Here is a 14,222-nt window from a genome sequence, read left to right as displayed (position 1 = left end):
CACATACAGAGACACACACACACACACACACACACACACACACACACACACACAGAAAGAGAGAGAGAGAGAGAGAGAGACATACAGCGAGACACACACACACACACACACACACACACACACACAGAAACAGACAGACAGATAGAAAGAGACAGAGAGAGAGAACAGAAAAGAAAGCATGGCTTTGTCATTTTGGTAATAAATCAGTCTTGTTTCACGATGTGAAAAGCAGCATGTCGTTATTTGCTTGTTCATTACAGCTGATCAAATATTGATGTCTTCTTTAAGGTCAGCCCATAACTAAATGTATGGTTTTGGTGACTATGGCGTCCCAAAGGTCTCATCTGAGCACCGGCTTCTCTGGCTTTGGACATAAAGAAACAACAACTGGTTGGACGTGTACGTGGTTATCTGCTGCTGTATGGACTCAGTCGGCTTCGGGCTGGCGGGCGACACACTGAACATGCGGCAGCACAGCATCATTTTATAATTATATAGAGGTCAATGAGAACATCAGCTTTGTTATTCCCTGATACAAAATAGTTAAAAATAGACTTTCCTAAAACATGATTTTCATCTGTCAAAACATCACTGTCCTTCTTACCAGAACTCTCCTTTACTTTACATGCTTACAAAATAAACACGGAGTATACGGTGATTTCTACTGTGTTTTCTGAAACCATTCACAGCATATTCACCCAGAGTCATATATGAATATAAGTCAATACAGCCCTTCTGGCAGAGAGAGAAGAATAGAAACATAAGTAAGGCTGGTGCAGGAGAAAACCCCTGCAGAGAAAAAACAACTACAAGAATATATTCTACTGAAATAATATTTTTTCATTCATTCACTCTATATCCATCCATCCATCCATCATCTATCCATCCATCCAACCATGTATCCATCTACTCATCCATCCGTCCATGTATCGATCTACCCACCCATCCATGTATCCACCCATCCATGTATCCATCTACCCATCCATCCATCATGTATCCATCCATGTATCCATCCATCCATGTATCCATCTATCCATCCATGTATCTGTCCATCCATGTATCCATCCATCCATGTATCCATCTATCCATCCATCCATGTATCCATCCATCCATGTATCCATCCATGTATCCATCTACCCATCCATCCATCATGTATCCATCCATCTAACCATCCATCCATGTATCCATCTAACCATCCATCCATCTGCCCATCCATCCATTTACCCATCCATCATCCATGTATCCATCTATCCATCCATCCATCCATGTATCCATCCATCATCCATGTATCCATCCATCATCCATCCATGCAATGGGCAGAATTCAAGGAGACTCCAGGACAGGTTGCCGGTCACAGGGACCAAAACATCATCAGACTCAGTCCATCATACCAGTGGTTAATGAGAGTTAATCATGGCTAATTTATAAACTGCAGACATGCATGTGTTCAGACCGTGGGAGGAAAGCAGAGCACATGTAAAGAAGGTATGAAGTCCATAGAGAAGGGCTGGGGGTCCAAACCCCGGACCCGCTTCTCAGTACAGTGAGCCGACCACTAACATTAACTCACTTCAGTGTAATTCAGGCATAAGAGAAAATACTTTTGTAGAAAATAAATGCAAAGAAATATAAAATGGCAGCAAACTAATTATTAATGAATGATTACAAATTAATTACATTCCAAAATAGTTTGTCATGACATTTGACGGTTATCCACACAAGCATGGAGCAAAAAGTGGCCGGCCCTACCACTGACAGAGAGGAAGGATTCATTTCCCTCCATGGTTGCTGTCGCATTTTAATCAAATGGTAAAATGTCAAATGGTAAAATGTTTTTGCAAAGAGTCTGGTGGATCTGTATTACTGTAATGTTTAGAAAAATACTAGATTCAAAATATATCATGTTACTTTTCATCCAAACAACAAATTGAAGACTAAACAGCAGATTTAAAGCCCAGAATGACTGGGTTTGATGTAAATGACAGACTTCATGTCTGTTCCATCACTGTACATCCACACTGGTAAAACACTCTACTGTTCATAACGCTGTCAGAAAAATGTACAAGCAAAACACTCGAGATCTGTCACGCAACTGAAAAGAATATATTCAGATGCAAAAACTTCACTCATTGTAATTTGTTCATGTTCCACCATCGACACACGACATGAACCTGATGAGCAGAGGGACCATGAAGCTCATGATGGTCATAAAGCTCATGATGGTCGTGAAGCTCATGAAGATCATGACGGTCATGAGGGTCATGAAGCTCATGAAGGTTATGAAGGTCATGAGGGTGTGTGATGGCCACACTGAGCTAGGACATGAGACTATGTTCATGATGCCTGCTGTTATGAAGCTGTCTGTGCAGCAGTCATATCTCTCAGTAAGGCCTGCAGATGATGGATGGAGACATTTTTCCTGCATCCTTCTGAAGAAATCCTCCTTACCGTACATAAACTTTTGCCTCACTTTTTTATCTAATTATTTAAGCATTGAATTATTTCAAAAACTTTAAATACTTCATAAATACTTGCTGATAGTGGCCCAGTTAACTGCCCATATTACTCGAGATAGCATGTTGGTATAGATGAACGTTGTAACGATGGTATCACTGATGTCTCATAAAGCTAGAAGAACACGTGTAGTGACTGAACTCGTCATATTTCCTGCAGGCAAACAGGATTTCAGGCCAGTAGCACTGCTGGCTAACGCTCAAAATGCTGAAGTTGTATTTATTTCATCGTGTATTACTTCCGCTGTCATCCACGTTTCATGTCCTTAAAATTACTTCCATTTGGACCAAAATGGCTCCATTATATGTTGCAATATACTAATATTGGACAAGAGCCCCTTAGACAAATCCAACAAAATCTATGCTACCTTGAAAAACTATGATCATGCATTATTGAATTGGCAAGAATAGTGTGTAATAGAAAGATCCTAAACCCATTCCCCACTGTGAATTATTCATTGAATTCAAATAGCAGATAGTATAATTTTCTTAAAATACCTCAATCATTTTTCACAGAGGCTTAAAATGCAATAAAACAACAGGGATGCAGTCAGTGTATCCTGTGTAAAGATCTGCGAGGGTGAATAATATTTCATTTACACTTTAATATTTGATCTAAATAAACAGAAGAACAGATAGATGAGATCCATATGCATCCACATGCACGCCACTTAAACACTGCAACAGACAGACAGACAGATAGACAAATAGAAGGATAGACAGATAGACAGATAGATACAGACAGACAGACAGACAGATAGATAGATATACTCTCTTGTATAATTTGAACCTCTTACAACTGCACAGACCAAGATTGCCTGTATTTATTCTACTTTGTGGTAACAGGCCATGACAATGTAGCGACCTGTCCTCTTGTCTAACACGTACAAACTACCGTTTACATGTGCAAGAAACGAGCTCCTGCAGAAAAGAGTTGTGTGAACCTTGTGCTGAAGTCGGAGGTAAAATATGATAATGTGTACGAATGGGATTATTAGGAGGCCCTGTGTCATCAGTCTGAGTGATCTGTGATGTCAAACTAGCCAAGCAAATTCAATTACACCAGCAATTACTCCCCAGTACTAGTGGAGATGTATGGGGCATGTTAAATATTGATGGAAATGTAGATGCCACATTTGTTCATCTCCAAAGGTGAACACATCTCCTCAAAGGCCATCGCACAGGCGAAATATGAAGGCTGTTCATTAGTCTGCCTGAGCTACACTGCAGTCTGTTGTTCCCAACGACTCTACACAACGTGCTTTGGCCAGGTTGTCATTCTGGCTTAGGTTAGTTAGATTTATTTTAGTTAAATTCAGTTGAAAGTGTTAAAATCCTATTAAAATACACTTACATGCATCTCAGTGAGTCCATAAATCACAGACACATCAGCAAGATTCAATATGCGGGTGAAGCATGATAATTTAGTCCAACAGTGCTTAAACTCAGGACACGTGTCCATTGGCCAAACTGCCAATAACGAAAAAATAAAATAAGATTAAATAAATAAATACGTAAATAAAGGATTTAACCAATCCTCTACATCTCAAACTTTGAACTCTTGGATCAAAAAGTTTCTGTAAATGTTCTTGTTCTGAAATCTTGTAGGTTATTGGTATCGTATAAGCCAAAGTATCCCAGGGTCTTGTTCACGAGTGAGAGTAGGGTGGAGCGGGAGATTGACAGGCGGATTGGTGCAGCATCAGCAGTAATGCGGACGTTGTACTGGACCGTTGTGGTGAAGAGGGAGCTGAGCCAGAAGGCAAAGCTCCCAATTTACCAGTCAATCTTGGTTCCAACCCTCACCTATGGTCATGAGCTTTGGGTAGTGACCGAAACGGTGAGATCGTGGATACAAGTGGCTGAAATGAGTTTCCTCCGTAGGGTGTCTGGGCTCAGCCTTAGAGATAGGATGAGGAGCTCAGACATCTGGAGGGAGCTCGGAGTAGAGCCGCTGCTCCTTCACGTCGAAAGGAGCCAGTTGAGGTGGTTCAGGCATCTGATTAGGATGCCTCCTGGGCTCCTTCCTTTGGAGGTTTTCCAGGCACGGCCAACTGGGAGGAGACCCCGGGGTAGACCCAGAACTCACTGAAGGGACTACATGTCCAATCTGGCCTGGGAACGCCTTGGGATCCCCCAGGAGCAGCTGGAGGGCGTTGCTGGGAGAGGGACGTGTGGTGTGCCCTACTTAGCTTGCTGCCACCGCGACCCGACCCCGGGGAAGTGGCTGATGATGAATGAATGAATGAGCCAAATAATGGCGTCAGATGGAGGTAATTAATTTAATGTATCAATCAAAATTGTGACATTGATGTGGATTTGCATGTTCAGGTCAAAACTCATGCTAAACATCATGTAAAACTTCAAATTTAAAGGTTTGTTTTGTGATTAAGTCTGCTGGATGTGTGTGCATTTGTAGATTTTGTTTTTCTCATACCAAGATGAATTATTAATTCATTGATTGCATTTTAATTTGTCTTATTCAATAAATAACACAAGAAGTAGAGAATGAACTTCAGCAAACAATGGACTAAAAGAGCTTAACTTCAGTGCGTACGTATATCTGTGCTAAAAAGAGCGAGTTGAGTTCATCTGAGACATCCTGTGTTCCTGTGGTCTCCTTCCACTGTGAGAGCAAAAGGAACCCGAGTTAAGAAGTAAGAGCAAGGCTAAAACATGGAGGATATTAATAAAGGATGATGCGTTAGCACATTCCTGGCTGATGTAAGTCACACTTTGAAGCTTTCATAACAACAACAACCAAACGAAAACAACGTCGATAATAATAACAGCAACAACAACGCCAGCAGCAGCAGAGGAGCACGCCATACCTGCTGGTGAAGCTCTCCGGGTTCTTCTCTCTCATCACGTGGAAGCCATGAACGATGGAGGCATCCTACAAGAAGCAAAACCGACATCTTTAGTTTACTCATCGGTAAATATTTTGATGCTTCTGAGTTTCAACCAGCTTTAAAAAACACAAAATTATCCCCAAAACATCTGGTATTCAACAGTCTAACCTCTTCCCTGTAAAAAGAAAGTCGGGACTTGTCAACATCTCAGTTTAACTTAACATTGTATTCAAACCCTTATGCCATAACTGACCAAAGGTCAAATAAGACAGAAACTAAGACAGAAAAAAAAATTTCTTTTTTTAAAAACCTAAATATGAGAATGCAACAATTATTCAGACTCTTCAACTCAATATTTTCAGTCAACAACAGTTGCAAATTTGTTTTTCTTTTTTTGCGGGGGGGGGGTAAATCTACCAGTTTTTCATGCTGAGTAGCTGCCATTTTTTCTCCGTCCTTGTCTTTTACACATCACCGTCACCCTGTTTACACTTGGTTTTAAAATGTGCTTTGGGCGATCGGTCAAATGCGTCCCAGACCACCTCGGCAAGTGGTCTGAGTAACCGGTTCACAAAACGTTTTGGTGGTCGTTCACACTTGTATTTAGCGCCGTCCACTTGTGATCCGATTGCAAAAAAATGCATTTTAAAGCCAAGTACAAATGGGGTGATCGAGTCTCAGCCCAGATTCTATATAGGATTCAGATCAGGTCTCGAGTCTTACCCAGCTACTCATCTACCATGGTTCTCAACACAGGAGCACGGCAGGGCTGTTGTCTTAGTCCCTTACTCTACAGTCTGTTCACACATGACTGTGCTGCCAAATATCACAACAGCATAGTGACATTCGCAGATGACACCAGAGTAATTGGACTGATAAATGACAACAGTGAAGATGCCTATAGGAAGGAGGTGCCGGACCTATCCATATGGTGTCAAGATAACAACCTCTTCCTAAATGTTGAGAAAACAAAGGAGATAATTGTTGATTTCAGGAAGTCCAAAACGATTCAGACACCAGTTTTCATCTCTGTTGAAATTGTGAGGAACTTCAGATCTCAGACTTCCTCTCCTGGTGTCTAAACACCAGTTGTGTCATTAAGAAGGCACAACAGAGACTATGTTCTGAGACGGCTTGGAAAATTCACAATGTCCACAAAAACCCTGGTTAGTTTCTATCAGACCACCATAGAGAGCATCCTTACTGGAAGCATACTGGTGTGGTTTGGCAACCTGACTGAACAGGACCACATGGCTTCAGACATCATAGGAACAGCACTGTCACAGCACCAGGGCATGTACACCACCTGTTGCAGAAGGATGGTCTTGAGTATCATGGAGGACACCACTCACCCAGCACATGGTCTGTTCTCCTCCTTCCCTCAGGACAACACTTACAGGGCATCAGAGCTCCAACCAGCTGCCTCAAATACAGTTTTTACCCTCAGGTCATCAGAATAATGAACAGTAGGTTCCTCACATAACTTCAGTGATTTATTATTTTGCGGAATTTCGGATTTATTATTTATTGTTTTTGTTATTTCTTCCTTATATATAGTTTTGAGGGCTGAGAGAGTCAGGGCACATGCATTTCTTTGTATTTGAAGGTACATGGTACATTGTATATATGATAATAAAGTGACACTTGCACTTGAACTCTGAGGCCACTTCCGATTAGCTTTAGCGTTGTGCTGAGGTTCATTGTCCAGCTGGAACATGATTCCTTTTCACCAGTTTTACATTTCATGTAAACTGAAAATTATTTTCCTCTGAGATTTACTTCTATTTTGTTTTGTCTATTTTTCCTCAAAGTTTAACAAACTCTCCTGTCTCACTTGCTGCCAACTGTCTGGTGAAGACGGAGAATTGAATTGGGTCAGGTTGGAACCAAGTCCCATCATTTGGTATCTAGAAATAAAAAGTAGAGACAGAACTAAATACTGAACCAGCTCCACTGCTGTGAAGCAGTTTCATAATGCTTTTCAACCGTCAACTTCAATTTTACTCCAAGCCGTTGGATTTCTTTTAAGTGTAATGAAAACTGGGAGGCTGAAAGATGTGAAAGTCACCAGAGAAGCTGCTGATATAAATACAGGGATACTGATAGGGAAATGCAGATATGAATACAGTTCTGACAGCGGGCGTGATTAAAGAGCGCTTTTCTGGTTTTAAAGTAGACTTATCTGTCCTCTGCCTCCATCGTTGAGTCTTTGTTCAACGCTTATACCCGAAGAACTTCTCAGTTAGGTATTTTAACTGCATTTGATCTAAATACCTCAATTCTCGCGTTTTATTTTTTTCCCAAATATTTGGCAATATTAACTTTGCTTCATTTTACACTCTTCAGTTTGAGTTTGAATTGTAAATTAAGATGAAGAAAGTCACACTGTGCCATTTCGTAAATGGTGCTATCATAGGAGCAGGCTGTGTGAGTGAATGGGAGGCGTGTGCTTGAGGTCTTGGCCCGGTGAAAGGTGGCGCTGGTGTGATCTGGGGATCGGGGGTATTGACAGAACGCCTGATGAACAGCATGCCGTTTCCACACCGGCTAATTAATTAAACACACATTGCGAGTAATCACAGCTCCCAACCAACCTACAGGATGCTGCCGGCACCCCTGCAACCAACTTGTTTTCTCTCTCTCTCTCTGTCTCTCTGTGTCTGTCTGTCTCACTTTTCCTGTCTTTTGTTTCTCTCTCACCCAAACAAACGTTCTCTCCTTAATCCTTTTCCTCACCGTTTTCGCTGGTCTGTCAAGCAGGCTGTTAGCTGATGTACATGCATGTTACATATTCCTACATAAGAACTGTCTGCTGAGATCGCTACACTTAATACATTTACACTTTATATACACTTAACGTTCCTCAAATGTCCAACTACAATTTGCTGACAAGTATGTTTACAACACCTTTCAATGAAACATTGCGATAAATACTGCTTAAATGGAATTCCTTGTTTTTTGACTATGGCAGCACCACAAAAAAAGAGAACAACTCATCCCATGAGCGTTGCTTTTCAACCACAGTGAGCCAACAGTTTGATTCAGTGGGTGAAACAGAAGAACGATGCTTTGAACTCGTTGAGTAAAGTGTGTTTCAGTACAGCTGCAAAGCTGCCCACACTTTTCTGCCTCTTCCAAAGGCTCCCATAATATTTATATTTAAGCTAATTTTCACAAGATTTTGAGTTTTTTGGAGCGCATTGTAAATGGATAAAAACGTGATCCACAAAACTATATCTTCAGTTGCACCTTACAGTATTCAACAGCACAGCAGCACTTTGTAAGGCCAGAGGCTGCAAGAGGTACATGTTTCCTTCAAACCGCAGTTATATTTGCATTATTTATAAATAATGATACTAATAAAAGTGTTATTGTGCCTTTTCAATAAATTAATATGTAGATTAAAAGAACCCAGCCACTGAGGATGCACAAGCCAGCGCATACTTAGTGCCAGTCCCAAACCCGGATAAATGGGCATCGTTGCACCAGGAAGGGCATCCTGCGTAAAATCTTTGCTATATCAAATATGCAAATGATAAATCAGATTTCGATACCGGATCAGTTGAGGTCCGGGTTATCAACGACCACCACTAGCACTGTTGGCCAACAGGGTGCCAGTGGAAACTATGCTACTGTTGGGCGAAGGAGAGGGTGAAGGCATGTCCAGAGGCAGCGGGAGAGGACAAAGGGTAGGAGTTTGGAGACGAGTCGGAACTTTGAATGTTGGCACTATGACTAGTAAAGGGAGAGAGCTGGCTGATATGATGGAAAGAAGAAAGGTAGGTATACTGTGTGTGCAAGAGACCAGGTGGAAAGGGAGTAAGGCCAGGAGTATCGGAGGTGGGTTCAAACTCTTCTACCATGATCTGAAGGGGAGGAGAAATGGGGTAGGGGTAATTCTGAAGGAAGAGGATGTCAACAGTGTGCTGGAGGTGACGAGTGTCAGACAAAGTGTTGAGTATGAAACTGGAAATTAAAGGTGTGATGATGAATGTTATCAGCACATATGCACCTCAAGTTGGATGTGAGATGGAAGAGAAAGAAGAATTCTGGAGTGAGTTGGATGACGTGGTGGAGAGGGTAGCCAAGGAGGAGACAGTGGTGATTGGAGCGGACTTCAATGGGCATGTTGGTGAAGGGAACAGAGGTGATGAGGAGGTGATGGGTAGGTATAGTGTCAAGGAGAGGAATGTGTAAGGACAGACGGTGGTGGATTTTACAAAAAGGATGGAAATGCCTGTGGTGAATACATATTTCAAGAAGAGGGAGGAACACAGGGTGACGTATAAGAGTGGAGGAAGGTGGACACAGGTAGACAATATCTTATGCAGGAGGTGCAATGTGAAAGAGATTGGAGACTGCAAGGTGGTGACAGGGGAGAACGTAGCTAGGCAGCATCGGATGTTGGTCTATAAGATGACTTTGGAGACCAAGAAGAGGAAGAGTGAAGGCAGTTGAAGACAGTTGTGTGGAGTTCAGGGAGGAGTTAAGACAAGCACTGCATGGCAGTGAAGAGTTGCTGGATGGCTGGGCAACCACTGCAGAAATAGTGAGGGAGACAGCTAGGTAGGCACTTGGTGTCATCAGGACAGAGGAAGGAAGACAAGGAGACTTGGTGGTGGAATGAGGAAGTACAGCAAAGTATACAGAGGAAGAGGTTGGCAAAGAAGAAGTGGTATAGTCAGAGATGAAGAAAGTAGACAGTAGTACAAGGAGATGCAACATAAAGCGAAGAGAGAGGTGACAGAGGCAAAGGAAAAGGCGTATGGTGAGTTGTATGACAGGTTAGACACTACGGAAGGAGAAAAGTACTCGTACCAGTTGGCTAAACCTGGGGCCGGCAACCTATGGCACACGTGCCACCATTGGAACGCGGCAGCGTAATCATTGGCATGCAGGCAAGAGAGTGAATTTTTTTTATCCACGTTTCAACGGCCAATCAGGTAGCGCTTCTCTCATGAATATTAATGAACCTTCCCCTGCCATCCTATGTTTCGAAAATTCGCCTCTCGCTCATAGTGCAGTGTAGCAGTTCAAGATCGGTAATGGCACTATGGCAACCCTGCTCGCTAAGAAAGCTAAAGGAGACGTTTGGCATTTCCATCCCTCATGGACAGAAGAGTACGGTTTTGTTCCTCAGAAGGACCGTGCTGTGTGTGCCTTTTGATTTGAAAACATTGTTTGCCAAACGCCAAGTGTTAAACGCCATTTTGAGACAAAGCACGAGAAAACTTTCAAAGATCGGGTAGACAAGGCAGAATCCATCAGACGTGCAGGGCCCAGTTATGGAAAGCAAGCTAACCACCTCAAACTCTTTGCTGCTGGAACAGCTAAAAACCATGCGACCGAAGTGAGCTATCGCATTGCTCATTGTATCGCTAAACGCGGAAAGCCGTTCACTGGTGGTGATTATATCAAGGAGGCTCTTCTGTGTACCTCAGATGTTCTGTTTGATGGCCTTCCAAACAAAGAAGCAATCAAGGCAAGAATACAGGACCTTCCCATGTCAGCTAGAACTGCAGAGCGGCGCATCGGGGAGATGGCACATAATGTCAACGAGCAGCAAACAGCTGGGCTGAAAGATGCGGTGGTGTTTAGCATAGCCCTCGACAAGAGCGCCGACGTAAATGACATGCCACATTTGGCAGTCATGGCAAGATATTGTGAGGATTCGGCTGTAAGAGAGGAGCTCTGCTGCTTAAAGCCAATGTCTGACACAACAAAAGGTGAGGAGTCAAGGTGTTTACGGAACATTTTGAGGAGTGCGGAATTGACACCAGGAAGATCTTCGCAGTGACAACCGATGGCGCTCCTGCCATGGTCGGGAAACAGAGGGGAGCTGTCAGATTAATTGAGGAAGAAGTTGGTCACCCCATCATGAAACTCTACTGCATAATTCACCAAGAAAACCTCTGTGCAAAGATGTCAAACTCAGATCTTACTAAGGTTATGGCTACGGTGGTAAAGGTTGTTAACTTCATAGTTAAGAGATCTGCACTGACACACCGACAGTTCCGGTCCCTGCTCGAGGAAATGGACTGCGCTTACAAAGATATCCCTCTCTACGCAGTGGTTGGGTGGCTAAGCTGCTTTAATGCCATCAAGGCCTTCCAGGCTGAAAAAGGCCAAGACCACCCTGAACTAGAGGACGAGAAGTGGGTTGTGAAGCTTATGTTTCTCACGGATATTACGGGACACCTCAGCGAGCTCAATCGCCGACTGCAAGGTGCAGGGCAAACTGTTTTGGACATGTTCGAAACATGGACAGCTTTTGTCGGCAAGCTAGCACTCTTATCAAGCGATGTTGCTACCTCCACTTTCCGCTACTTCAGACACGTAAGGGAGCTGTCCTCACAGCGCAATATCAGCAGCAGTACCACTGAACTAGGCGAATACATGCGCGAGCTTGAGTCAAGAGTTCACAACACGATTTCAGGACTTTCAGAAGTATGGACCCATGTTCTCTTTCTTGATCAAGCCCGACAGCTTTGATGGACATGAGTGGGCCTTATCTCTGATAGACTGGTTGGATACACAGGACATGGAAATGCAGCTAATTGAGCTGAAGAGTTCAACACTGTGGGTGACCAAGTTTGCAGAGCTACGGAAACAACTAGAAACCACGGCAGTGCAACATCACGGATCCTGCATCCTCACTTGCTGGGCATCTGTACCGGAGAAGTTCAGCTGTCTCCGGAATGCTGCGGTGGCTTTGCTGACAGTCTTCGGATCAACGTACCTCTGTGAGCAGATATTCTCGCACATGAGGTACGTGCTCAGCCCCTCCCGCAGTCGTCTGACAACCAACCACTCCGAAGCATGTGTGCAACTTAAAGTGACCAACTACAATCCTGAGATAAAGGACCTCAACAAAGCAAAGCAGGGCCAGGGATCACACTGACTGGTTGGCACGTTTATTTGTAGTGGCCTACACTTGGGTTTGCAAGTAGGCTAGCTGTTCATCTCTTTTCCCCAACTCAGACGTGGATGTTCTCATGAGGATGGCAGCATCCTTGTACGGTAGCCTACTGGTATTTCTGTTTGCTACACTTGAATCTCCCTTTTTGCTCCCAGTGCACTTGGTAAATTAAGTGAATTGAAAGCAGCGTTTGGGAATGCTAGGTTGCCATGATAATAGCTGCTGAGGTTTTTTTTGGGGGGGGGGTGCGCATGCGTTGTGAGTGGCAGACTTAAGTAAACAGTGAAACTTGCTCGTGTCAAACCTCTTCCTTGCTTTCTGAAATGCATACGTTTATTGCTGATGAACAAGATTAGTAAAAATGGTCATTACAACGTCCTGATTGAGATCTTAAAAAAACTGATATGGCACACTAATTCACTGCACATTTCAAACTGGCACTTCTTGTCAAACAGGTTGCCGACCCCTGGGCTAGACAGAGGCACCGAGTCGCAGGCCTGATGTCACGTGTCTTCACTCTCGCGAGCTAAACGGACAAACGTACTCACTCAGTTCCGGAGAACGGCAGTTCCAGAATGTTCCCACAATGACAGGAAATGGCGGTGCGCGCGAATGAATGGTCCGCGCGCGGGTGAAAACGAGACGAAAGGCTTGCTTCCGGCGACTTGTTCCCACGTGAGAATCCCGCGTAGCCAGAGGAAGTTAGAGCAACCCCTGGTGGCCAAACCGCTACCTGGCGTGTCCGGTCCCGCGCGAGTCTAGTCTTTCATAGCTGCGCATGTTCACTGAACTAGCCAACGAGGCTACCACATCAGCTAGCTTAGTTAACTGGCCGGCTAACGACAGTCGCGATGGACTGGAGAATGACGCAGTAACACCTGACCGACGCTCACGGCACTTCCACCACTATCACACGTACAGCTGACACCTGACACAATATTGTGTCGATTAAACGTGTTAACCACAAGACTGACGTTTGTTACCTTTTCCAACGATCTCCTCTTCACAAGCCCCGAGTCCACCGCCTCAGCCCTTCGCTCTTCTTATTCTCCCTCTCCCCTCACCGTGACCCCGCCCCCCTTCACGTGGCCCCCCTTACTCCTGATTGGCCCAACGTCCAACAGGTAAGTAAAATAAAACATACTGTAACGTGTAGACACGTTACAATACAATGATATATACATATTTGAAATAACGTTGAACATGTCAACATATTTTAATCAAATTTCAATATAGTACAACTGTACCAAAATAACAAACTTTATGAGACCCAAATAATAACCGGGTTACAAAACCCAAATAATAACCGGGTTACATATATATATATATAGCACAAACACTGGTGAAGCACAGTCCATGTTGTTTGGGACTGAGCTAAGACAGTGGGAGAGTAAAGCTGCAGCTAACTTTTAGAAGTCCCCGTCCTCCTCCTCCTCCTCCTCCTCCTCCTCCCTTTCTCTACTGAAGCAGTGTATTTTGACCTGTTCCATCTTGACTGGCACTATTAAAACAACAAACATAGGAAAGACCTCCTGCTGCTTCTCGCTAAAAAAAACAACAAAAAACAAAACAAAAAACAAACTAACCACACACACACAAAAAAAATCAATGGAGTTTTTTTTTTTGGATGTCTTTTCAGAAGACCAAAACAAAAGTGCAGGATCCCCGCAGACTGGCCTCGCTGCTCCAGCACGAGCCACAGCGGTGCGATGATGGATGGAGCTGAAGGACTGTAACTCGGTCTTCTTACAAAGATGACAACAGCCAAAAACAAGAGAGAGGAGCGGAGGAGAGGCTGTCTCTCCTTTGGTTTGGCTCTATCATCTAAGCTTCGTACAAGCATCTGGAGTCCACCTCACCCACATGCTGACGTAGACAAACTATTGGTTTGCTCTGGTAAAATACACAAGGCTAACCTAGCAATAACTTCAGTTAATC

The 14,222-nt window shown here is 43.6% G+C and overlaps 1 protein-coding gene across 1 annotated transcript in view; it reads right to left on the bottom strand.

Annotated features, from left to right (window-relative positions):
* The window catches only part of dgkb (diacylglycerol kinase, beta), a 66,758-nt gene that overhangs the window by 28,151 nt on the left and 24,385 nt on the right, over window positions 1–14,222 (bottom strand). The window contains 1 exon segment of the mRNA XM_056287064.1: window positions 5,345–5,409. Coding sequence (XP_056143039.1) covers window positions 5,345–5,409 — 65 coding nt within the window.

This window comes from Lampris incognitus, chromosome 9 (assembly GCF_029633865.1).
Source record: "Lampris incognitus isolate fLamInc1 chromosome 9, fLamInc1.hap2, whole genome shotgun sequence".
In the NCBI taxonomy this organism is placed as follows: Eukaryota; Metazoa; Chordata; class Actinopteri; order Lampriformes; family Lampridae; genus Lampris; species Lampris incognitus.
This window is presented reverse-complemented; position numbering and strand designations above follow the sequence as displayed.